The following is a 25,656-nucleotide window of genomic DNA, read 5'->3' on the forward strand; positions in this document are numbered from 1 at the left end:
GCCAAAAGGGTAGCCAATGCCCTTGCTCCCACTATTTTATAGATGCAGAAGATTGAGGCTCAGGCAGAGAATAACTTGCTTGAGGTCAGCAGCGCAGGACCCAGCCCAGCCCAGGAATCTCTGCCAAGGTTCCCAAAGTGCCAGTGTCCCCAGTGCTCCTGAGACACAGTAGAAACCGATGGACCTTACTGAGTGAATGTCTCTGTCCCCGTGCAGGGAGGGGTGGGCCCTTTCCTCGCTGAGCACATGGCACAGTGTGCTCGGTAGACAAGGCCTGCACCTGGTCACCTGGAGGGGAGAGAGGACAGTATGAGGTGATGGGACTGAGCTGGGTCTGGAATGGTCTTTGCTGATCTTTGGTGGCTGCCCAAACTATCACAGGCCTTCCGAGGCGGTGGGAGAGCTGGGAGCAGCACGAGCCAGGCCTGGCGGATGGACAGGCACAAGCTGGCTTTGGGGCCAGGAGGTGGCCTGGAAAAGTGCAGGGCCCGGGAGCGTGAGGGGCTGGCCAGAGAGAGAGGTGAGGCCAGGCTGTGGAGATCCTGAGGTCTGAAGATTTGCCCTGGCGACAGAAAGCAGGTGAGGCAAGCTGTCACCTCCACCTTGGAGATCAGATGCATCCTTACCCAGAGCAGGCACCATGAGCTCCGGGTAAAAGCCCCACCAGCTCCCCAGATTGCTTCAGATGCTGAGCCCAAGGCAGGGTTAGGAGGTCAGGAAGTTGGACTGATTGATGCCTGGATAATCCCAACAAAGTCCCTGGCTCCCCCCAGCAATAGGGCCCAAAGTGAATTAGCCCAAACCCCCTGATGCTGGCTCTCAAGCTAACTCCGAGACCTTGGTGCCTGCAAGGAGATATGATCAGTTCACTTTATAGTTGAGGAAACAGGCTCAGGGAAGCAAAGGAGTCTTACCTGAAGCCCCAGACCAGGGGCCAGAGTGGTCCCTTGTCTCTGTGAATGGTCCACGCCAGCCTGGTGACTTTCTCCCGCTTTGAAGGTTGGGGAGGATGGCACGTGTTATAGAAGCACTTGGCCGTCAGCTTGCCCAGTGGGGTGGAGGCAGGTGAGTCGCGCCTCCCCAGTTGGATTGTGAGGGGGTTTTTTGTTTTTTGGCCACACCACGTGGCTTGCAGGATCTTAGTTCCCCGACCAGGGATCGAACCTGGGCCCCTGGCAGTGGATGCTTGGAGTCCTAACCACTGGGCGGCCAGGGAATTCCCAGACTGTGCGGGTTTTGATGGAGGCAAGGGTCCGCCCGGGAGAGCCCTTGAAACCTCGCATATAGCTGGCAGCACCAGGGAGCAGCCCAAGGCGGTGTGCCTGGAATGCAGTCTGGCATGCAGCCTGGCTCAGACGGCTCAGTTCTACGGGTCCTTAGGAACAGAGAGGTCAGCTACGAAGTGCAGGAGCCAGGATTCAAACCCAACGATGTGGCTCACAGCCCGTGCCTTGACCCCTGCACTACGCCACCTCTCTGAGTTGACCTGGCAGGTCCACCAGATGCCCAGTCCAGCACCCTCCCCAGCGCCACAGCCATCCAAAGCACCCCCAGGAACTCCAGGCTGGCACCCCTTGCCCCTCAACCCCACCTCACCCCCCTTCCTCCTGCTTCAGTCTCACCCCTATACAGAGCCCAGGCCTCTAAAGCAAGGTGGCACCAAGCAGATGCCTCAATAAATCAATCTTGTCCTCTTAAGCCAGAAACAATTCCACCTCTGCACAGCCTGTCCTTCTGGCCTCATGCCGTCTTGGATCCAGCCGGCGACTCGCAAATGAGCCCTGCATCAGGGCTGAGGACTGATGTTCATTAATAGGAAACCTCGGGGTGGTTAATTGGTATTTATGTCCCCAGGTTCACAGCTTGAAGTTGATAGCTGGTGCTGTTCCCTTCGGCCTGAGGCAGGGAGAGGGGCTGGATAACACGGCTGTACTGGGGCCTGCAGCTCGCCCACCCTCCCCGGGGCTGAGTTCCACCCTTGGCCGTGTTTGCTACACAGGGCGGATGGCTGGGGGTGGAGGTCACCTTTGCATGTTCAGGTTCCTCCCTCCCCTTCAAAAAACTCCTACCTGCCCCTTCTCCTCCCTAAAGACCGTGGAACTGAAATCAGACCAACCTGACTTAGACCCCAGCTCTGTTTGGGGCTAGCTGTGTGATCTTGGGCAGGTTACTTAATCTTTCTGAGCCTCAGTTTCTCCATCTTCAAAACTCTAAGGCAGATGAGACACAACTTCCAGAGCCAAGTGCAAGGCCTGAAATACAGCAGGTGCCCAGTACACCACCGCCCCATGGACACCCCCGCCGTGTCCCCCAGGCCCCTGGTCGCAACGTGTTCCAACTGAGCTCAGCATCTCCCGCCCCAGACCTCTGCCCGCATCACCCCCACTGCCACCCCCAGTAGCCCAAGCCAGAGGCTGGGTGTCATCTGGGACACCACTTACCCCACAACAGTTAATCACCATTTAGTCCCGACAGCTGCACCTCGTATGTGTTTGTCCCGTCTGTCCATGTCTCCCCACCCGCTGCCGGAGTCTTGGATGTCTTCATCTCTCTGGATTCTCACACCAGCCTCCTAACTGGTCTCCCTGCCCCCAGTCTCATTCTGCTTTCCCTCCCCAGGAAAAGCCTGCCTTGCACCCAGAAAGAGTTCCCTAAAGAGTACATCTGATCAGGTCACTCTTTTGCTTAAAACCTTTTCATGGCTACCCATCGCCCTCAGGACAAGGTACAGTTTCGGTTTCAGACAGGATTTACAGAATCCTTTGCAGCTGCCCCCCCTCACCTCTCCCACCTCACTTCCTGCTGGGGCTCCCGCGTACCCTGTCCCAGGCCCTCGGCTCGTCATGCTGTGCCTGACTGCAGGTAGAGGACCCCAGGTGGCCTGTGTGTGTATTCTCCCACCTCTCCTTTCCCCGTCTGTCCTAACTCCCACTTCAGGACTTGGCTTGGGCATCAGCTCCTCCAGGAAGTCTTCTCTGCCTCCCCAAGCTGGTTAGGGCCCTCCTCTGGGCTCCCACAATCCCCTGTGCTTCTGTCTTTCCTGCAGGAGAACTCTGTACTCAGTAGGTGTTCAGACATGAATGTTGCAGGCCCATCCCTAAGAGGTCTGCACAAACAGGAGGGCGAGAGGGCTGCAGAATTCAAATCTCCCCCAACTAAGAGGAGCTCCTCCCTGGGACCTCCAGGCTGCCCTGAGCCTGGCCTGAGACTTTGCAGGAGGCTCAGGTCAGGTGGATTCTCCATGAGGTAGCAGCCAGGGCTCGCTCAGCCTCTACCGCAGCCCCCATTGCCTGCCTCCGGCCCTGCAGGACTCGGCTCTCTCCACCAAAGGATTACAACCATCTGCTCTTCCAAGCATTTCGTCAGCCCCCTGAAGCAGACCCAGGAACCTCAGGGGCCGAGCCCAAGCCCAGCAGCAGGCCATCAATCTTCCTGCCAAAGCCATGGCAAAAATAATCTCCTAGTCCTAGGCCAGGCCCTTGGTGGTAGCTTTCCTGGCCCAGGGTTCACAGAACAGCCTCTGGATTGGGCTCCTTGCTGCCAACCTGGCACCTCCAACCCAGCCTCTACACAGCAACCCTAGGGCACCTCCCCTCCTGAAAACCCTCGATGGCATCACTGCCTGCCTGAAGGATGAAGTTCCTGCCCCCCAGCTAGCCTAGGAGACACACGTGATCTCACCGCACCCACCCTCCCGGGCTCCCCAGGCCCCACCCCGCCCTGCTTCAGCTACACAAGCCCGCTTACTGCTCCCACCTGTACCTGCCTTGGCACAAGCTGTTGCTCCACCTGGCAGGCCCTTCCCACCTCTTCCCAGGAAAATGCATGTTAAATGTCATCTTCTCTGGGACTCCTGCTTGGATTGCCCAGGAAGGCAGGAGTTTCCTCCTCCGGGCCCTTTCAAACTGTGTGTACTTTTCCGTTATGGCCCCATAACACAGTGCTATCCTTTCTTCTTTTGGTATTTGGCTCTCCAGCTAGACTGAGAGCTCCCAGAAGGCAGAGAGCAGGCCAAATTCACGCTGTCTCTGACTTCCTCTCAGGGGCTAGCTTAGGGCAGGCACTCAAATGTTTGAGGGATAAAGGAAAGAAGAAAGGAGAGGGTCATGTCTTTCCTTCCCTGGCACCTCTGTCCTCATGTATCAAATACCGGCCGTGTGCCTACCCTGGGCAGGCTGTACTGCCCTCCATTAGTCGGGGTGTCTGGGCTTCTTTATCTGGTTCCAATGGGCCAGAGAGACCCCTTCAGAAGCAGGAGGCCTTGGGGTCCAGCCAAGGGCCTGGGCTGTACGAGTGTCCCACTGCCAGGCCACTGTGTGTGGAGGGCTTCCACTGACCGACCCCTCCCCTGGGCCTGGGGTTTCATGCAGGTTCAGGCTCTGGCTCTGCCACTCCCCAGCTGGGCGATTGTCTCCTGCCCATCCTAGAGGGAGGCTGCTCCCAGTCGGTCACCTGTCCGTGCCCACAGAGGTGACCCCAGCTGGGTGACTGGACCAACCACAGCATAAGCCAACCCCAGGAGATTTTGTTCCCCACTTGTATTTTGCAGGCACTCACCACTGTCGTGTAGCAAACCTCGTCAGATGCTCTTAGATGTTCTTCCGATGCTGCCTGGGCTGCCCTGAGAGCCATCCCTCTCGCCCAGTTAGGATCCTGGCTCTGTCTCAAATTTGCCACTTGGCTTTGGTCAAGTACCTCACCTCCTTAAGCCTCGGTTTTCACTTCTGAAAATAGAGGTAATATCCATTGCCTGCCGGGGCTGGTACGAGGCACGGATGAGCCAGGCGAGGTGTGAGTGATGGCCTCAGGGAGACAGAGGCCACACTGGGGGCTGCAGAAGCGGCAGCATCACACCCCCTGCCCTCCAGGAAACACTCCCACTGCTGCAGCCTGAGTCAGCCAGGGACATCTTGGCAGAGACGTGGGAGAAAGAGCACAGGACCAGGTGTCAGCCCCTGTGCTGCGCCCTTGCAGCAGTCGCTCCCCAGCTGCGTCTCAACCTCCCCCTGAGAAGGCTGACTGCCGTTCTGACCCCTGGGTCTGTGGCAGGTGGCAGGCAGTGATGAGGTCTCAGCAGCTGCGCACTGTCAGGGAGGGCCTTCCCAGGGTGCCCAGCAGCCAGGAGGTGTGCTGGGGAGACACGGAAGCCGAAGGTCTCGGGCCTCAGCCAGAAGCTAATAAACATTATTGGCTTACGGTGAGGGAGGAAGTGAGTGGCTCCGCAACCATCGAGACTGATTTATTGGTTAATTAGGAGGTTTCCACACCACAGACTATCCCAGCTGTGTGCACGGACAGGGAGGGAGGGGGCTACAGGGTAATCAGGGCTGCTGGAAGGCCAGCTGTGGCCCGAGTGTGGCTCAGTGTCTCCCCGTAGCCAGGAGCACCAAATGACTGAAAGAATAATGTGAGGGGTTTGGGTCAGGCAATGGACCTAGGACTTGACAGCCGGGGGAAGCCCTCAGCACTCGCTGTACCTGAGCAGAACTCTCCTAAGGAAGGGGGCTGGGAGCCCTCTGAGGTTTCCAGGGCATCCAGTTGAGCGTGGGGAGCTGCAGGTTTGGGGAGGAGGGCTGATGGAGGATCAGGAAAAACCAAGAAAAACCTTGGAAACCATGGGATCTGAGGAGAAAAAAAAAAGGGAAAAACCATGCTCGGTGCTACTGAGTAGAAAAAGTTAAACAGCAGTGGGTTTGAACCCAACCTCTGCCAAACACTAGCTATGTGACAAATCACTCAACCTCTCTGATTCTTGAGGTCTACATCTATAAAGTGGAATTGATTGTATCTGCCTTGCAAAGCTGTTTTGATAATTAGATTGAGGAATGTAGCACCCCATACACATGGGCAGACGGATTGCCCTCCTTCCTGCCTGACTGGTTATAGACAGCGTCTTGGGGCTGCCTAGCTAAGGGCCTGCACTTGGCTGCGTTGAACCATTTTCACTGCCCAGGGGTGTCCACTCAGTGGACTGAGTGTCCCCAGCTCAGCCACTCCTCCTCAGAGGGCTCCTGGCTTTGGCCCCATCCCCTAGGGGCGTCCTGTCCAGGGGGAAGGGGAATGACAGACAGACGTACACCCAGCAGAGTGGAGGCAGACAAGGTTTATTCCGGTCCTCGGGCAGGCAGGGCCCGGCCAGCCTCTCTGCCGCGGACGGGCTCCCGACCCGGCTCCCCGCCCCAGCCGCCGCCCGTTGGCAGCCGCCCGCGAGACCTAGCGTCCCCGAGGCAGCCGGCAGGGCCTGGGGACGCCGGGCGGACGCGACGGAGGGCGCGGCGGGCGCCCGGGGGGCAGCGGGCGCGGGGGCGGCGGCGGCCGCAGGGCCACAGGCGGCGGAGGCGCGCGCGGAAGGGCCCGGCCAGCCTCTCTGCCGCGGGCGGGCTCCCGACCCGGCTCCCCGCCCCAGCCGTCGCCCGTCGGCAGCTGCCCGCGAGGCCTAGCGTCCCCGAGGCCTAGCGTCCCCGAGGCAGCCGGCAGGGCCTGGGGACGCCGGGCGGACGCGACGGAGGGCGCGCCGGGCACCCGGGGGGCAGCGGGCGCGGGGACGGCGGCGGCCGCAGGGCCACAGGCGGCGGAGGCGCGCGCGGAAGTGGCGCGAGGCGAGCGCGTAGACCAGTGGGTTGAGGCAGGAGTTGGCGTAGGCGAGGCAGTGCGAAGCCAGGCGGCAGGCGTAGGTGGCCGGGCTGAAGGCGAAGCGGCCGTACCAGAAGCAGAGGATGAGCGCGTGGTGCGGGCCCCAGCAGAGGGCGTAGAGCGCGGCCACCGCCAGCATGGCGCGCCCCGCGCGGCCCGTGGCTCTCCGCCGGGCCTCGGCCGCCGCCGCGCCCGCGGGCCCCACGGCCGCCCACAAGAAGCGCAGCGTGCGTCCGTAGGCCAGGCTCACCACGGCCACGGGCAGCAGGTAGCCAGCGGCGAAGGTGGCCACGTCGAGGGCGCGGCGGCGCGCGTCCTCCCAGGCGGGCACGCAGAGCTCGAGCGCGCCGTAGCGCACGGTGCCGTAGTAGCTGAGGTAGGGCGCCGAGAAGAGCGCCGCCAGCAGCCAGACCAGACCCACGGCGGCGCGGGCGTTGCGCGGCGTGCGCAGGGCCCGCGAGCGCAGCGGGTGCCGTACGGCCAGGTACCTGCGGGCGGGTGCGGCGTCAGCGAGGCGGGCGGGCGGCCGCCTAGACGCCCGTGTCTGAACCTCGCGGGTGAGGGGGGATCGCGCGCCCGGCCTCGCAGGGAGGTTGTGGGGATGAAAGGAGTCAGCGCGCAAAGCGCTTAGAGCAGCGCCTGGCACCTAGCGGGGCTGGGTCAGAGGCTCAGAGAGAAGTGACCGGCCCGAGGTCGTCAGCTAGAGAGTGAGCCTGGGTTTGACCCCAAGTTTCAAGCCATGAAAGCCAGTCTGACCACAACCTGAGCCAGGTGTGGGCGGTAATAAAATATCTGATGAATTCATTGGTGTGTTCCTTTTGCCATTCATTTCACTCTTACAGAGCATCATATGCCAGGCCCTGTGCTAACACTTGGGACACAGAGATGTTCTCCGGAAGCTCCCAATGGAGTTGGGGGGAGGGCAGGATGATCCCCTCAAGCATGCCCTGCAGGTGCCCAGAGACTGGTTGGTGGGGGCCAGGGAGCTGTTCCTTTTCTCCCTCCCATGTCCCTTTTTGGTCCCCCATTCTCTCCTTTCTAAGGCCAAGGAGAATCTGTTCAGGTCTTCCCTCCCCAGCCCAGTCCCGGCCAGGTCCCCGACACAGCTCACCTGTCCACCGAGACAGCCGCCAGCGTGAAGCTGCTGGCGTACATGGTGAGGTAGATGAGCAGGTGCACAGCCTTACAAACGAGGGCCCCAAAAAGCCAGGCATCCAGCGTGTAGATGGCGGCCTGGAAAGGCACGCAGCACAGGATGAAGCAGAGATCGGCCACTGCCAGGTTGAGGATGAACAGATCCGTAGTGCTGCCCGGCTCCTGCCAGGCACTCAGGCCGGGCTGCAGCAGCACTGCCAGCACCAGCCCATTGCCCACTGTGCCCAGCAGGAAGATGAGGGCAAAGACCACAGGCACTGCCACAGCCCCCATACTCCCTGGGCTGTCTAGCGAAACGTTCTGGGCATCAGCCATCTCCCCATCAGACAGGCACCTGAGGAAGAGAAGCTGGAGTCCTCAGGCAGGAGCCCCCAGCTCTGCTCACTCAACTCAGGGGTCTAGTCCCCCACCCTGGGCCTGGCCACGTCCCGTGGGCTGGAAGCTTGTGGGGGATGGGGGTGGGGGGGACAGAGACAAAAGTTATCACTGGGACCCCCTGTGCATGCTCCTGGCAGAGTCTCATTGGTGTCTAAGGTGGGTTTCTCAGTTTCCTAGGGAACACCCCCATAGCCCAGGGCATGAAGGGCTGATGAGGTAGTTGATAGACACCTTCAACCAACGATGCAGGTAAAGTGGGGTGGGGGGAGGGGCAGCTCCAACTCCAGGAGCTGATGTTTTCAATGGGGATCTGAAATACAGGGAAGACTTTTTTTTTTTTTTCTTTTTAGCCACACAACGGTATGTGGGAGCGCTATGTGGGATCTTAGTTCCCCGACCAGGGGTCGAACCCACGCCCCCCCTGCATTGGAAGGGTGGAGTCTTAACCACTGGACCACCAGGGAAGTCCTAAGTAAGACTTTTGGACATAGGTCAAATTCAGCCAAACATGGGTGACATACCTGAGTCATTGGATAGTCCAGTTTAGTGAGAGCATGACAGTGGCACAGCTGAGAGAACCATATAAGTCACTGCCCCCTTTTTTTTTTTTTTTTTACTGCCCCCTTTTTACACATGAGGAAATTGAGGCTCAGAGAGGGGACATGGGAGGCTAATATCACACTTTGAGTGGCAGATCTGAGGCTGTTGCCACCCTGGTACCCTGACTCCCAGGCTGGAGCACTCATCTGAGAGCCTGTAACAGGTAGTGCTTCTGACAATCTGTGCGCGCGCGTGTGCGCACACGAGCATCTATACAAGCTGTGCTCACTCTTACCCCTGCCCCACCCATGGCCCATATCGACTGCTACCTGGGGGTCTCCCTACATGCTTGGACCTCTGGGGTGGCTGGACGTATTAAAGGCAAGGGAGCCAGGCAGGGAGGAGGGAGGAAAGGTGATATCTGTGTCTCCCACCCCAGCATGCAGCAGGTCCCTGCAAAGCCCAGGATGGGCAACACCCACCTCAACCCTGGGCACTGGGCTTCTGCTTGATCCTGGGCAAACCGGCCAGGCTGAAGCTGCCTCCTGGCTCAGTGGCCACCCCTTGGTGCCTACCTGCAGGTACAGGTCTGCCTCCCAGTGCTCCCTCTTCTCCTTTAAGGGCCCTCCTCTGCTGAGCTGGACTTGGACACTCCTTCCGAAGAAGTAGCCACCTCCTCCTCATTCCCTGGTTTCCCCCGGATGGCATGCTCTTCTGTCCGGCTCTCCTCTGCCTCTCTGCGTTGCTTCTGCCTCTTTCTGCAGCGAGTAACCCATTGATCTCGCTCTCTGAGATTCTCGCTTTGTAGTTAACCCCTCTGTGCCCAGGGCCCAGTCCATTCCTGGCCCTCTCACCTCCTGTGGTCCTGCTTCCCCATCGTCTCTGCTCCCTGCTCCAAGAAGGGCTCCAACCCAAGCTCAGAAAGGACCCCTAGCCTTTTTTTTTTTGGCCGCACTGTGTGGCATGTGGGATCTTAGTTCCCCGACCACCCCCTGCACTGGAAGTGCGGGGTCTTAACCACTGGACCATCAGGGAAGTCCCAGGACTCCTAGTCTTGAGTGGGGTGTCCTATGCTAGGAATCCAGGAGCCCCTTTTCTGCAGACTTCAGATAGGACTACTCTTCCTGGCCCCTGAGAATCCTGAGACCCATCAGTTTCCCTAAGATTGTTCCAGGGGTTCAGTGTGCCTGAAGCCTGCAGGGTTTATGTGCCTGTCCAAAGAGTCTGGCTTTAGCCTGAGGGCAATGGGGAACTAGAGAAGGTTCTAGAGCAGGGACAGGACCTGCCCATTTATTGTGTAATTAGTTTATTACGGCCTGAGGTTAAAAGGATGAATAGAAGGGGAGCGATTTAATGAGTGAGCCATTAGGAGCCTCTTGTCCAGGCAAGAGCCAAAGAGGTTACTAGGTCTTGGTGAATGGCTGTATCATTCAGTCATGGGGCTCCGGTCTGGACCTCTTGGAGGAGTGCGCCACATGGCCACATGCTTTCAGAGGGTTAGAGGCCAGCACCTGGGGTGTGAGGTGCATTGGATTTAGCAACAAGGTGGTTGTTGAAAACTAGACAAGTGTAGTGGGGCCAGAAGGCTGCCTGCAATGAATTAAGGGAGAGGAGAGGTGGTGGGGACTGTGTGGTGTCTTTCTAGAAGCTGGGAGGGTGGGGTGAATGTCAAGGAGAAGTCTGTGAAAGGGGAGAGGAAACAGTCTGAGGGGACGCTGATGAAGCCAGGACTTGTAATCAAGGCCTGAGGAGCCAGGAAGAGACTCTTCAGAACTGGCTTCCCATGGGCCCTGGGATTTTCACCAGTGCTCTAAAGCCTCATGTCACCCATCCCAGATACAGCGCATCCCCAAATTTTTGGAAGCAGAGACTCACTGAATTGAAGATATTAGGGATCATACTTAGATTCTCCAAACCTGAATTCAGAGCTATTAAAATTGAATTAAGGAATTAGAATTGTAGAATCATGTGATCTCTGAAGAGCAGAATTGTAGGATCCAGACTTAGTGTGGTGGGATTTAAGAATTTAGGGGTCCACAACCACCCTGTATGAAAGTAATGCACTGTTCGATTCCCAGAAGCCTGGACTCACGAATGTGGCAGGCCTGGACCCTGAAAGCCCCAAGGTCCCTGACACACTGTCCTCCCTCCGCTTGAGAGCCCCCAGCCCACCATGTCCCTCCTTGCTGGAGGCTCAGCTCTGGATGGGCAGGGGCAGTACTAGGGCAAAGAGCTCCCAGCAGCAGCAAGGCTGAGCTGCTGATTGATAGCAGAGGAGGAGGGAGGATGGTGGCAACCAGAGAGGGACCACCTGTGGGGCAGGCAGGAAGGGCACCTCGCTATGGTCTGAGTCCCAGCGGGCCCCAGGCACCCCCTCTTCCCTTGCTCCACTGCTGCTCCTGGTGACTGTGGCCTTGAACTCTGCACCCAACGTAGAGGACAGATGGTGGGCCCTGAGAGTGGTCCCCAGAGACCCAGGCTCTGCAGGGTAAGTGCAGCTTGTCCGCGACTGGCCCTCGGCCCTATAGCCTGTCTTGGCCTCTGGCGATGACCAGTAAGTGCCCAAGCCCAAGCATGTGTGCCCAGAGCTGCCACTGCACCTGCTGGCACCTCCTATGACCCCTCTGGATGGTGGCGGAGGAGCTGTGCCGCGGTGGACCTGGGCCAGCACAGCTCCACACGCTGAGTCGAAAGCTGGCTGCTGATGCCGTGCTCGACCGCGACAAGCTGGCCCACGGTGTCGAGGCACTGCCACCGCCCCACAATGTCAGTGGCGGCGCCTGGGAACTACAGGACGCAACGGTGCTCACTGTGCGCCACTGGCTGATGGACCTCACCTAGGTCCACCTTATCTCAGCCTCACCTACTGCGATTTGTCACCCCGTGGCTGCTCATGGCCATCCTCTATGACCTGCCAGCTTGAGCAGACCATGCATGTCAAGCTGCTGGCTTGGCCAGGGGCTGGCACCAGGCTGTGTGTACTTGCTGCTGTAGGAGTGCACCTGGTGCCAGATGCCCTACCCGTGTCTGTGCCCCTGATGTGGCCACAGCAGCCCCCTCCCCCAGGGCTGCATCCCCTAGCACCCCGAACTCCTGGACCCCAGCCTCAAGCTCCTCAGGATCATAGGCTAGGATTCTCAGCATCCCAGCATTAAGATCCTGATGGACTGGGCCAGAGCTCACCCAGACTGTCCATCCCTAGACACCCAGGCTGAAGGGAGGGCTGGGGGTGGGGGGCACCAGAGACATGGTCCCATCGTTAATGAAGAAGGGCATTTTCATCCTCCCTGCCCTATCACCAGCAAACTACAAGCTTCCCAAGCTCACACCATGCTGAGGCTGGAGGCGCGGTGACGCAGAACCCATCCTTTAACCCCACCAGGTGCCCGTAAGGCTGAGTGGGGAGGGCAATGGAGAGAGAAGCACCAGGGGCTGCGACTGTGGGAAGGGGACTGTCGTCTTCAGCAGGGAAGCAGTGAGCCATTGTCGGGGTCAAGGCGGGGTGGGGCCTTGCCTGCGGGGCTGTAGCAAAAGCTGAGTCTGAGGCCAGAAGTCTGGAGGGGGCGGGGCGATAGCAGAGCCTGAGCTCGCTACGGCCCCTGGCGGCTGATCTTCAGGCCAGCAGGCCCCGGGAATACGGAAATGGAAAGGCCCCGATACCAATATAACAGCCACTCTTGGTACAGCGGGGGAAACCGAGGCACACACGGGGGAGTGGCCTGCCTAAGGCCACAGAGGCAGGAACAAAGTGGTTTAGAACACAGAGTTCCAGACCATCGGGGGCCTCTCCAACAGTGACAGACACTCTTTCCTTTGGGGCCGAATCTTCTGCTTCTCCCAAACATGGGTTTGGGTGCCCAGCCCCTTCTTATCTGGGCAGCTGTAGGCCATCCTTTGGATGCGGAGCAGAGGACGAGGTGTTCACCAAGGCTAGACTCTGGAGGCTGCAGAGTAGGCGGGTGGGTGGCGCGGGAAGGGGCCTGCAGGGCTGGGGCTCAGCTGCCCTCTACAGCAGGAAAGACTCCAACTGAGCCAAACAGTGGCTCCAGCCTCTATTACCCGAGCTGCCTGGGTCCCATCTTAATTTGGGGGAGGCGGTCAGCTCTGACATCTATTACAGTCCTCAGAAGCTGGCCCTCAGAGCCCCAGCTCCTGCCTGATTTCTTCGACCAGCGCAGGACTGGGGCTGCTCCGAGAGAATAAAGCAGACTGACACGACACAGCCAATTTCCACACTGTTACTTCACACTCACAGCCACAAGCACAGGCCTCACCCCAGCCTGGACCCAGGACTGGCAGAGTTCACAGCCTCTGGCCTGGGCTGGTCAAAGGCCCCCCTCTCTGTCACTGTGGAGGGAGGGGGACCTTGGCTCTGCTTGTCACTACCCAGGACTCAAGGCAGTGCCCCGTGCAGCCGCCCCACCTCCACGAAGGCCTCCACGCAGCGGTCAATGTCCTCCTCGCTGTGCACCGCTGAGATCTGGACCCGGATCCGGGCCTTGCCCTTGGGGACCACAGGGTAGCTAAACCCGATGACAAAGATGCCTGGGAGGGTAGAGTCAACCTGGGGCTCACCAGAGCCAGACAGGCTTTTGGGGCATGATATACAGCTCCTCCTTTTCTGAGGACCTCAGAGGAGGAGGGAGCTGCCCAAGATCTCAGACATGGGACTGCCTCATGGCCTAGGGTTTTCAAGCTTGGACAGACAACTGGTCTAAGAGGGGCAGTAGGGCAGGGGGAAGTGGGGTATTCACAGTCTAGGGGTTCCCTCCTTTTCTTTTAGGACCCACAGCCACTCCTCATGCCCCGGCCCCCTTTACCTCTCTTCAGCATGTCATCCGCCATGCAAGAGGCCAGACGAGCATCACCCAGCATCACAGGGCAGATGGGGTGATTGGCTCCTGAGATGGTGAAGCCAGCAGCCTCCATCTTACTGCGGAATCTGTGGGCACAAATTGGGTGTCACAGGGAGCTGGGGGGCTGTGGAGCAATCACACCCTCTCCTGATGGGCATGTGACCCAAGGTTTGTGGCCAAGTCTGCAGGAGGGACCAACAAAGACAGAGATGCAGACCCAGAGAGGCAGATGAGGAGCATTTGCAGAGAAATGCGCCAGGAAATGGAAGGAAGAGGCAGAGAGAAGAGGGAGGTGGGCAAGCAGGCAGCCCTTGGCTAAGAGACCTGAGTCCCAGTGCAACCCGCTGGGGAAGTGGGGTGGGCAAAGGCAGAACCCGTAGGCAGGGAGCTAGGGCCTGCGCAGGCACGCAGGGCAGGCCCTCACCAGCTTCCTCGCCCCCGCTGGCCCCACCCTGCCCGAGACCGCACCGCTGGGTCTTGGCCGCCATAGACTGGACGACAGCGTTGCTCTCCATGAGCAGGTCCAGGGCCTTGGAGGCACAGCCGACGACAGCAGGTGGCAGACTGTTGGAGAAGAGGTAGGGCCGGGCACGCTGCCGTAGCAGGGACACCAGGGACCCAGGCCCTGTAGTGTAGCCCCCTGAGAACAAGGACAGGGTGGGGATGGGGGTGGGGCGGCAGTCAGAGGCCAGGAGCCAGAGCTTACCCCACGCCCCTCCTGAGAGGACAGTCCCCGCTGTCTTCTTCCCTGCAGCCCCAGGTCTCCCCTCCCCACCTTCCCCGAGACTCTTCCAAGGCCCTGCATGTAGATGAGGGGAGCCCAGGGGCACAAGGCTGTAGGCACCTGATGCTCCGCCCAGCGCCTTCCCCAGCGTGGAGTTGATGATGGTGACCTGGTCCATCACGCCCAGCAGCTCATCTGTGCCCCTGCAAGGGAAGCTGCCACTGCCACCACTGGCCACCTGAGTGCCCAGGATCACGGATTGGGCTTGGGGGCTGGCCTCCCGGTTTCCCACCCGCCCTGAGGAGTCCAACCCAAGGCCTCAGGTGCTGTGTGCTCTCACCGTCCTGTGGCCCCCAGGAAGCCAGTGGCGTGGCATTCGTCCACAAAGACCAAGGCACCATATTGAGAGGCAAGGCGACAGATCTCCTGCAGGGGTGCGATGTCGCCGTCCATGGAAAAGGCCCCGTCGGTGGCCACCAGGCGCAGCCGATGCTTCTGCAGGAAAGATACAGAAGGTGGCCGGTATCACGCGTTGGGCCAAACCACTCACCCTCTGTGCTGCTCGGGGCTCTAAAGGCTCAGCTCGCCCAGTGCCCAGCACAGAGATGAGCACATAAGCACTACCACGCTGAGGCTGGTACATCCTCTCCTTCACTGGGGCCTCTCTGAGCTTTACCCGCCTCTTCCAGGGCAGTCTGGAGCCACACTCAGCACTGGGCAGGAAGAATGCTCGCAGTCTCCTCTCCCAGAGGGCAGGATGGGGTGTGGCCAGTTCTGCCCATAAGCTCATCCCACCCTTGTGCCTAGCAGGGGCCTGCCACACATAAGGTGCTTACTAAAACTCAAGGCAGTATTGCACAATGGAATAAAGCTTTGGGTCTGAGGATTTGGGTTCAAATCCTGGTTGTTTCGAACTTTCAGGCTGTTTGCCTGTGAGTGAGGAGTTGGCCTCTGTAAGCCTCGCTTCCTTCACCGGGGGGTGTGGGTGGGGGGAGTGCTGGGTGCGGCAGTAAGACTGAGGATAAGCCCAGTCCTGGCCCCTAGAACCGCTAGGCCTTGCCCCACCTGGGCCTCCTGCAGCTTGGCCTCCAGATCGGCCATATCCAGGTGGCGGTAGCGGTACTTGTGGGCCTTGCACAGACGAATACCATCGATGATGGAGGCATGGTTCAGCTCATCCGACAGGACTGCGTCCTCCGGGGTCAGCAGAGCCTGGCAGAAGGCAGTTAGGAGAAGAGCCATCACCCAACCACCTTGGGGTTCTCCCTCCCTCATGACTCCCCCTGAATCAATATTTCACTGCCAACCAGGGCATTCTCCTGGGCAGGGAGGCCAGGAGTCCTCTGCCTCTATCTTGGTCCCCAGAGCCCCAGGACTGGGCTGAATCAGGGGCTTTGCTCTAGCAAAAGGAGGTGAGAACATATTTGGTGAATGTGTGGCCCCTAACACCCTCAGCCTTCCAGCTGAAATAGGTTACCCTCCAAATGCCCTGTAAGCTGGCCTCCTTGTAAGCCCCAGGATTCCTCCTGGAGACCTACTGGCCCAACCTTGACCTCCTTAAGAAATAGACACTGGAGCCTCTAGGCGTGGTACTGGCATCCTGCCAAGTTCTCTGGACTGCACACTCCCAAGCCTTCCACAGCCTCGCAGGTCTCACCAACTCCCACCTGTGGCCTCACACACCTCAAAGAGGCCAGCGTTGGCATCAAAACAGCTGGGATAGAGGATGGCGTCCTCCCGCTGGTGGAAGCGGGCTATCTTTGCTTCTAGATCCTTGTGGATGCTCTGAAGTAAGTGAGTGAAACAGGTGTTAATGCCTTCTGGGCCACTTGGGACAAGTCCTGGGGACAGAGGCTCACAGGGCCACAAACAGATCCTCCTCCTCCTTTTTGCACCACAAGGTTCACCCAGAGCCAACAGGAATCTGGCACATGGTTCCCACTGAGGAATTAGGGGCCCACTAAGAAGGTACTCTTCGTCCTGGTTGGGTCTTCGTTTTATAATGGGGGTTTGATGGTAGAATTATGGGTGCTAATGGCAAAGGAAGATGTGTCTCCCCGGTATCAAACTGAGTGCCTTTCTTTGTTGCTTAATGGCAAAGAAGAGGATTACATAAGTAACTCTAGGTTCATTTGGGCCTCCAATTCTTAGATTTGAAAGCTGTCCAGTCTAAAGTGCCCCGGATGGGAGTCAAAAGTTCCATTCATTTCACCTTCACCTTTCTGAAAGGACAAGTAATAATAATCACAAGGACTCAGAAGCACTGACTCTTGAGCTAGGCCATCCGGGTTCAAATCGCACCACAACAGCCTGTGTGCCCCTGGGCAAGTCACTTAACTTCTCTGGGACTCAGTGTCCTCATCTCTATAACAGGAGCAAAAATAGCACTTATCACTTAGGATTATTACACGCATTAATGAGTTAACATTTGTAATATTCTTAAAATAGCACCTGACACATAGCAAGCACTGTAAGTTTCATGTTTATAAAACTTCATTTTGTAACATTTACAAAATAAAATTAATAACCAACATTTATTGAGCGCTACTATGTGCCAGGCACAGTTCTAAGCATTTTTACATGTATTAACTCTTTAATTTGGGATAATTTTGTTAAGTAAAATTATCCCCACATTACCAATGAAGGCATTGAGGCACAGAGGAGTTAAGACACTTGCCCACAGTACCAGAACCAATAAATGGTGCTGGGAACTGAGATCAGGCAGAATAGCTCCGGAAACCTTCATCTCAATCCCTGCCTTCTCTTCTTCCTTTCCCGAAGAGGAACAGGTATAAGGAGCTGTTTTGCAGGTGGGGAAATGGATGTTCAGAGAGGGAAAGTTTCTTGCCCAAGGCTTCACAGCAAAACAGAAGCCTGAACCCAGCCTTTCAAGTGGACAGCTCTAGTGGGATGAACTGAGCTGCCTAAACTAGCCCGGCTAACGGCAGAAGCAGACATCTGGGGTCAGCGCCCAACGCTGGGGACCACCCCCCCTTCCTTCCCCGCCCGTCCCCGGCCTGGGCAACACCTACTGTGTACCTGGGTGCCACAGATGAAGCGGACAGAGCTAAGGCCAGCTCCAAACTCCTCCAGGGCCTGCAGACCTGCCTGGATGACCTCGGGGTGGCTGCTCAGGCCCAGGTAGTTGTTGGCACAGAAGTTAAGGATTCCTGAGGTGGAGGACGGGGGAATGGACACAGCAGCTCAGGGCCAAGAAGGGCCTGGAAAGGTGTCAGTACCAGGCCCTGGGGACTCAGAGAGGACATGAACCTGGCTTCACCCTTGAGGAGGCAACAACCACACAGCATGGTCTGTCCTGGGGGCAGAGGCCAGGATGGGGAGCTGGGAGCCCCTCGGAAGCACCAAATCCAACAGCTACAGGAGAGGGAGGGTTAGAAAAGGACTCTCAGAGCAGCGCCTTGAAGGATGAGAAGTTTAGACTCTGGCTTTGGATCACATTCACCCAGAGGAACCAGCCCTTCCTCACTGGCTTCTTCTGTCCTGAAGACCACCAGCAACCCCTCATCTGGGCCTTGGTTTCCTCGTGGGTAAAAGAAGAGGGCTGCGTCAGAGGCCTGCCTTGGTCCCCAAACTCTACACAGTTGACTTTGCTGCCTGGTACAGAACTGCATGCCCAGCAGGGTTGCCTCTGAGACCTTGACCCTTGAATTATAAAGCCCAAAGTGAACACAGGTGACCCGGGGAGGAAACTAAGGCTTCAAGAGGGCAAGGTTTACTCAGCTTGGGAGGGGCAAAAACACGATGAGAACCTAGGTCTCCTAATTTCCCATTTTTTGACCTGCTCCAAGCTTCCCTGGGGAAAGGTAGAGACTTCCTAGGACCTCTGTTTTTCAAATGAGCACAACAGCACCAAGGATTCCATGCCTATTTCCTTGGCAGAAGGCAGTCTGGGGGGCCTGTTTGTAACCAGCACCCACCTGGGGCCTGGCACAGACAAGATGGACAGTAGTGACCACTGATGAGGCAGAAACCAGGTGGGCCAATTCATGGTGTGACTTCCACAGCAGCCCTCGAGCCCTTTGCTCCCTGTGATTTTGGCCAGGAAGTTGGTCTCTATGGCCATTTAGCTGACCTGCCAGCGCCAATATACCAGAAGATCTAGACCAAAGCCCAGTGCCTGCAACTAGCTGGGGGCTTTTAGGCAAGCCACTTCACATCTCTGAGCGTCAGCTTCTTCGTCTGTAAACGAGATTAGTCATTCCCATGTTTTGACGCTTGCAGGAGTCCATGTGCTGCAATCAGTAGAAGCCTGAAGAAAGCAGCAGCTCCAGAAATGCGGGATTTCTTGTTGCCACCTTCCCACCACCCTTCCTTGAAGCGGTACGGTGGGAGCCAGCTGTCTGTCTTTCTCACGTTTTCATAGGGCTGGATCGATCCAGCCCTGCCCTCTAAGCCAAAAAGGTGTTCAAAGGGCAAATTACCTGCCTCCGTGGAAACTGGTCTAACCAGGTTAGAGTTAACTGTGGGAAGCGGCAAGTCTGCCTGATAGATGGGAAAGGGTCCAGCGGCTACGTGTGCGCTCCCGCCCGCCCACTGCCTCCAGGACCTCCATTTCAGCGAAAGCCTCAGAACGGCCCTCGAACACCGGCCAGGTCTGAGGATTCCCAGGAGGGGGAGTTACCTCCGGAAACGCCGTCCACGTGGATGCGCGGGCCCTGACGGGACGTGATGACCCGCTCACTCTTCCAGGTGCCAGCTCCGCGGATGCCTTCCAGCTCCTCCTCCAGGATGCCACGCAGCTGAGCCAGGGCTGAATGCGCGCGGTGGCCGCGGGGGGCCCCGGTGAGCGCAGCGCGGAGGACGCGGCCAGCCCACATCTTGCCCACCTCGCCCGAGCTCGCCTGCCCGCTCCCGGCCTTGCGCACTGCGGCCGCGACCTGATCACGTGGCGGGGGCCGGGCTCCGGCAGCCAATCGGAGTGAGAAGGGCTCAGCTACGGGGCAGGGGAGGCGGACCCCGCGATAGGCGGGCGGGGCCTGGCGGGATCTGCGGAGGACGAAAGTGGATTGATTTTTAAGTTGAGACTGGAGCTGTCCGTGTGGGGGGAGGGGAGGCGACGGGGGTTGGAAGGCAGGTCAGGGCCGGGCCCACCAGACCCCCACCCCATTCCCATGCCCTGCCTCCACACCCACCTCTCGGAAGGTTAGGGGATGCCCTCTGGACGCCGGAAGCAGACGCCTAGAAGCAGGGTGAGGCATATTCCGTACGCTCCGGCCCTAGCGTTTCCAGGGTTCTGTCGACCTCTTGGAACCCTCCCCGGTTCTCAGGTGCAAACGCCCCCAGATTTCCCCCACTGCTCGCCAGTCCAATTGCTCCGCATTTTCCTCCAGTCTTAGAAGTATGGAAAAACACATAGCTCAGGTTTTTCTATTTTTTTCAATTTTATTTTAAAGTTTGAAAATTACAAAGACAGCAAATTCTTCCAAGCACAAATAACACTTGTTTACAAACAAAAAGGAGGCGGGGGGGGGGAACGCGCAATTGCGCGTTTTTCTATTTTATTGAAAACAAGAGAAAGACGACTGTACAGGTTTTTTCTCCCAGCTCCCGGGTGTGAAACGTAAGTACTAGCCCTAGATATGTATATATACATATACACACACATACACACAGACCTAGCTCTGTAAAACTACTTAGCAATTCAAAGTCGACTGCAGTATGTCTTGCTGTCCACTCCCCTCCCTCCCCTCCTCCCCCATCTACAACTACTTATAAAAGACTCAGAAGTAAAGAGGCCGGGAGGTTTTTAAGTGGGCGGCAGGGATGGAGCCCCACCAGACTACTAAGCAAAGCCACCTCTTGTACAGGAGGAACCAAAAATCAGGGGAAAAGCAAAAAGGTTCTCCTAGGATACAATCCCAATTGTGTGGAAAAACCCAAGTTTCAACAGGGCACACTGAGGCACTTGGCTGAATGACTCTCCACCCTTCCCCCAAAGTTTCCACTCCTGTTTATAACAGGAGACTTTTGGAAGCCAGAGACCACCCCCCCCCACCCCCTCACCCCCCCACCCCCCCCAGTGGCTAGTTTCCAGCTGACTGAGAGAAGCCACAGTTTCTCGGACCAACTGTCACTTCAACCCCCTCCACGTCCCTAGGACAATAGGGAGGCCACTGGGGCAGACTTAACAGAAGTGACAAGGAAACTGGATTTGGACGCCCCACTGCTCACCACTGGGAGGTGGAAGCCAGCCTAGAGAGGGTTTTTTTTCCACCTCCCTCCTCTGCCGTCCAGCTGCTGCCACCCCTCTCCTCCGCGCCTAGGTTCTGAAACTCTCACAAGCAGTGCTCAACTTAAAACTCGATGGCCTCATAGGTATTCCTACAAACCTTACAATTCCTGGGCTCCCTGTCATCCAGCCACAAGAAGCTGCCTTGCCCATTCTCCCCCTCCCCCCGACTTTTACCTTCAGAGTGAACCAACCATCTAACTAAACAAAACACACAAACCCACCCAAATCCCCAAACCATAAGCATATTAGTAACAAATCAACAAAACAAAATATAAGTACATTCTCATCATTACAGAGATGAGATTCGTTGTTGCTGTCCTTGCGTGATTGGTTAAGGAAAAATGAATTATTCCCTAATTTCTGAGGAATACAAACTGTCTCTTTACAAAGTCAGAAGGAAAAGGGGCAAAGGGTTGCAGATGAGGATCAAGAGAGAAGAAAGGAGAAAAGTATTTACAGAAAATAGACAGGCAGGAGTGTCCACAAGGAAAGCCTCATTGTCACTTCTTCTTGCCGGCCCTCTTGGCACTGGACTTGGCTTTGGGCTTCACTGGTTTGGCCTTCTTAGGCTTGGATGCCTTGACTGGCTTGGCTTTGACAGTCTTGGGTTTTTTGGTTTTCTTGGGCGTGGCAGCCGGCTTCTTCTTGGCCTTCTTGACTGGGGTGGCTTTGGGCTTCTTGCTTGGGGCTTTGGAAGCAGCCTTCTTGGGCTTGGCGGCCTTCTTTGGCGTGGCCACCTTCTTGACTTCCTTCTTCGTCTTCTTGAAGGCCACTGACCTCTTGGGCTCGTCGCTCTTGGCCAGCCGGAAAGACCCCGAGGCACCCACCCCTTTGGTCTGCTTGAGGACCCCAGTGGTGACCAAGCGCTTGATGGACAACTTGATCTGGGAGTCGGCGTTCTCACCCACCTTGTAGTGGCTCTTGATGTACTTCTGGATGGACTGGCGCGAAGAGCCAGCACGGTTCTTCTCCGCCTGGATGGCAGCCACGATCATATCTGAATACTTGGGGTGGTCTGTGGACTTCTTGGAGGCCTTGGCCCGCTTGGGCTTGGCCGCAGGGGTGGATGTGGAGTTCTCGGTCATGGTGGCCTGCCTGGTCCTGCTGTTGAAGAAGGCACCTTCCAAAGGGCCAGCCCTCGTCGGAAACCGAGGAAAGCCTGCTTCGGGATCTGCTCTGGCGCCTCTGGCTCCCAGGCCAGTCCGAGGCCGGCTCTCGGGGACCTTGCTCGGGTCGCGGGAGGAACTCGCTGGGCCGGGTCTGCGTGGCCCAGCCTCGCCGGTCTGTCTGTCGGTCGGTCTCGGCGCCCGGGTCTGCCTCTGCCTCCGCCTCCTCTGCCTCCCTTTTCCCAGCTCCGCGTCTGGCGCTCGGGCGGCGCATCCGGGTATTTAGCGGCGGCGGGCGGACCGCGGTGAGGACAGGGCTGCTGGCTGCCTGCTCCCGGCCCGGAATGGCGCCGCGCCGCCGCCATCTGTGTTTCTTCCGCTGAGCAAATCCGACCTTTCCCCCCGGCCCGGGCCTTCCCGCTCCCCGCCGCCGCCCGGGGCCGCTGCCTGGCTCTCTGGGCTCCCCCACCGGGCGTCCCGCCGGCCTGGTCGCCGCCCCCCGCGCCCGCCACGCGCCCCAAACGGCGCCAAGGACCGCTGGCGCGCCGGCACATTTCCCCTTTGCCGGGGGCTGGCTCTGCGGGGCCGGGGAGCCTCGGTTCGGGAAACCCCCCGTAGCAAAGCTCCCCCCTGGGGCTACCGGGGACCCCGCTCCCGGCCCACGGCGGGACCCCCCAGCCCGGCGGAGCGGCCCGAAAGCGGCCCCAACTAACACACGCGGCCCCGAGCCGGGCGACTCCCAGCCGGGCCGAGCCGGGACAGGGGGGAGGGGTCCCTCCCCCGGGGTCCGGTCACCTCTCGGGGGTCATCCCGCCACCGGGCCCCCCGCACCTCTACCCTCTCTCTGTCCATGGGGCCCCTAAGCAAACTTTCCCTGGAAGAGTTGGAAGGGCACTTTCAAACTTTGTCCCTTCCCCCTCCTCTGTCTTCGCTCCCCCAGCGCGCCCCCTGACCTCTGCGTCGAGGTTCTCTCCTGACACCGAACCCCGAATGCTGCCCGGGTCCCCTAAGGGAATGAGGAGGGGTCTCCGAGTCGCCTCTTCTCCTCAAAGACCCCCACATCCTCCGTATGTCCTAACTGAGAATTCATTTATAGTCCTCCCTCAGCCTAGGAGTTTTGGGGTGTCAGAGACAGAGCTCGCTGCCCCTACCCCTAGGGCCCAGCCTGGGGTCCAGTCCCCCTCCCAACGCTCCCTGAAGGCAGTGAGGGGGGCGGTTCACAATGAAGGAGCTGCCCCGCAGGCTCTAACCAAAGACTGTCTTGGGGGCCCCTGGGATGAGGAGAGGCCCTGAGAGCTTTGGGAGCTTGGGAAAATGGGGTTCTGGCGGGGAGGTCGAGGAGGGGGTCGCGCTGCTTGAGTCCTGACTAATCCTCGGAAAGTGTGAGTTGTTCAGGGAGCCGTGGCCCGGACCACCGCCATTTTGCTGGGAAGATGCGATGTCTTTGTTAAAATGTGTACATCTTTTCCCCGTGCTGCTTGGCAGGTATAGATGAGGAAAGCAAGGGGCGCCACCATCTGTAGGGAACCTTGGGGGCTCAGAGGGGCTTCAGCGGTCTAGAGGCCAGCAGATGGGATCCCAGAGTTCCTGGGACCCCTTGTCTGCAACAGACGTCCTACTCACGTGCAAGGTCCCGCAGGGTCCCGCTTGGCAGGGGCCCTGGGTTGAGATTCTAGGATGCTCGCTCTCTGAGCCTCCTCCCACAACAACCCGCTTTTATTCCCTAAGCAAAGAGGCGGCCACTCTTCACTTAAACAATACGCTGGTAGTGGGGGTTTATAGCTGGTCAAAATGATGAAGGCGGCTCTCCTGTACGGTCCCGGAGCTGTTGGCAGACACCAGCTATTGAGGAGGAGGTGGGGGAAGGGTTGGAAGGTTTAGATGGGGGGACTGGTCGTAACTGGGAGATGTTGGGGGAAGGGCTCCTACTGGACTTGGGAGTCTCTGAGGCCAGGGAAATTAATGGGTCCCCCCCCACACACACACCACGGGATGGATTAATCCAAATGATTGGGAATGGGGAGGGGGAGTCCTAAGAGTCGGTATCGGTATGGGATGCCTTCTCCCGGGCTTATCTTGCTGTCACAGGCGGGGAAGAGAAGCCAGGAAGGGCCAGGTTAGTTTAAAAGGTCAACCTTCTTATTTGGATGTTGTCAATTACCCCGAAGTTTCCTGATTTGAAAACACAACATTCTGGTAGGTTTGTTTTGGTTATTTTCAAAGACAATTCTTCTGGTTCCCACTAAGATCTAGATGGGAAAATAGGCATCCACGTAGTCAGCCCCAGGTCCGAGATGTCGTTCCACCCTGTGCTCCCAGAGACATGTCATCCCCGCATCCCAGGTCCCTGGGTGTCTAAAACTAAGGACTGAACGAGTCCAGTGGCACCATGATGAAATAATTTTATTTGCACAGCGCTCTCCACCCGTTTCTTGATCCTTTGCGCCTCCTGCCTGGGGAGGCAGGTAACGCGATCACTCCCCCCATCACCCTCATCTACTGTGGAGGCCACGGGACTAGGAAGGACGGATGGCGGGGGGTGGGGGGGGGGGGGCGCACTGCGAGGCTTAGCTCCCGGCGCCCCCAGGCCTTCACTTCGTTTTGTAGCTCTCACATCCCGAGTCCCCGCCCATCCCAGCAACCTGTACATTCTCTCCCAGAACTGAAGCCAGAAATGGAGGGAGGGGTCGCCTCGGGGTCTCGGGGGCTTTTACCGCCGGTGGACAGCTCTTCTCCCCGCTGGCGACGAGATTCACCGCCCCTCCCCCCGTTCGGGAGAACTGGAGGGGAAGGGGGTGTTGGGAGGGGTTCCCCGGGAGTTGGGCATAGAGTCCGAGGCCGAGGTGGGCACGAAGAGGACAGGCTGCCTCCAGATTGGCTTGGCCTCACCTCGCCTCGCTGACACTGCAGAGCTCGGGGGACTTCTTGACTTCGGCCCGGCCCGGCCCGCGTACCCTCGCAGGACGGTCTCGGGTCCCCACCCAGCTTAGAGCCGTTTACCGGCCGGCAGACTGCAGAACTCCCTCCGCCCCATTTAACGCGAGCCCTTTAAAAATTCGGGAGCCGCAGAGCTGCGGGCAATTCCTCCTGGGAAATGTAGTCCCCCGATGGCGAACCCCGCACTGAGACCCGCCTGGGACCCTCTCGAGCCTCGGAACCGCCGGGCCGCCCCAGGCGTGGGGAGGGGGTCAGACATTGCCTGTTCATTCACTTAGGGAGGGACCCAGGCCTCTCTGCTGTTTTTTCACTTGTCAAAAGAGGCTTCAGTGTTTTCACCTATCAAAAAGGGGCTCTACCTACCTCTGGGGTTGGTGTGAGGGTGAAATGAAATCCTGTATGGAAAAGCGTAAATCGCACTAGAATGCCAGGGGTCCTGTTTTTACTAATATGCATGTGTGAATGTGCCAGCATTTACTGAGCACATTCAAGGGATACATAACAACTCCATTTTTCAGAGAGGATGTCTACGATGGCTAAATGACTTGTCCAAGGTGGGTCAACCTGGAGGAAGGAGGGTGAAAGGTGACAGACTCCCAAGCCAGTGACTTTTCCACTGCAGACATGCATTCATTCTGGTCTTTGGAACTCTAAGGTGTTCACTTGATATGTGCCAGGCGCTGAGATAGGCACTGGGATAGGGCTGTGAACAAGAGACAAGAGATCCCTGCCCTTGTGGAGCTGACATTCTAGTGGAGAAGATAGATAAGCAATAGACTAAATAAAGAAGTCCAGGGACTTCCCTGGTGGCGCAGTGGTTAGGAATCTGCCTGCCAATGCAGGGGACACGGGTTCGAGCCCTGGTACAGGAAGATCCCACATGCCGCGGAGCAACTAAGCCCGTGCGCCACAACTACTGAGCCTATGTGCCACAACAACTGAGCCTGCACTCTAGAGCCCGCAAGCCACAACTACTGAAGCCCGTGCACCTAGAGCCCATGCTTTGCAACAAGAGAAGCCACCGCAATGAGTAGCCCGCGCACCGCGATGAGGCGTAACCCCCACTTGCCACAA

At 58.1% G+C, this 25,656-nt stretch overlaps 3 protein-coding genes across 4 annotated transcripts; all 3 read right to left on the minus strand.

The window, feature by feature from the left end:
- Positions 1-6,104: 6,104 nt before the first annotated feature.
- Positions 6,105-9,647, minus strand: GALR3 (galanin receptor 3). Its single transcript, XM_061205723.1, has 4 exons — positions 9,282-9,647; positions 7,745-8,122; positions 6,481-7,121; positions 6,105-6,241 (listed from the first exon to the last, which is right to left on the minus strand). Exons 2-4 carry the CDS (start codon positions 8,101-8,103, stop codon positions 6,105-6,107), a joined length of 1,137 nt encoding a protein of 378 aa, XP_061061706.1. The 5' UTR covers positions 8,104-8,122; positions 9,282-9,647.
- Positions 9,648-12,928: 3,281 nt separating this feature from the next.
- On the minus strand, positions 12,929-19,179 carry GCAT (glycine C-acetyltransferase). 2 transcript variants are annotated; one of them, XM_061204511.1, is made up of 9 exons: positions 18,929-19,179; positions 17,326-17,456; positions 15,970-16,071; positions 15,352-15,498; positions 14,627-14,781; positions 14,407-14,489; positions 14,031-14,202; positions 13,527-13,648; positions 12,929-13,251 (listed from the first exon to the last, which is right to left on the minus strand). In XM_061204511.1, exons 1-9 carry the CDS (start codon positions 19,122-19,124, stop codon positions 13,100-13,102), a joined length of 1,260 nt encoding a protein of 419 aa, XP_061060494.1. In that variant the 5' UTR covers positions 19,125-19,179; the 3' UTR covers positions 12,929-13,099. The 2 variants fall into 2 exon arrangements, 1 of the variants encoding a protein (XP_061060494.1); XR_009702487.1 differs by having other exon boundaries at positions 13,162-13,251; positions 13,987-14,202.
- Positions 19,180-20,316: 1,137 nt separating this feature from the next.
- LOC133101109 (histone H1.0) lies at positions 20,317-21,917 on the minus strand. Its single transcript, XM_061205735.1, has one exon. The coding sequence runs from the start codon at positions 21,622-21,624 to the stop codon at positions 21,040-21,042; it is 585 nt and encodes a 194-aa protein (XP_061061718.1). The 5' UTR covers positions 21,625-21,917; the 3' UTR covers positions 20,317-21,039.
- Between the last annotated feature and the right edge of the window lie 3,739 nt (positions 21,918-25,656).

This window comes from Eubalaena glacialis, chromosome 11 (assembly GCF_028564815.1).
Source record: "Eubalaena glacialis isolate mEubGla1 chromosome 11, mEubGla1.1.hap2.+ XY, whole genome shotgun sequence".
In the NCBI taxonomy this organism is placed as follows: domain Eukaryota; kingdom Metazoa; phylum Chordata; class Mammalia; order Artiodactyla; family Balaenidae; genus Eubalaena; species Eubalaena glacialis.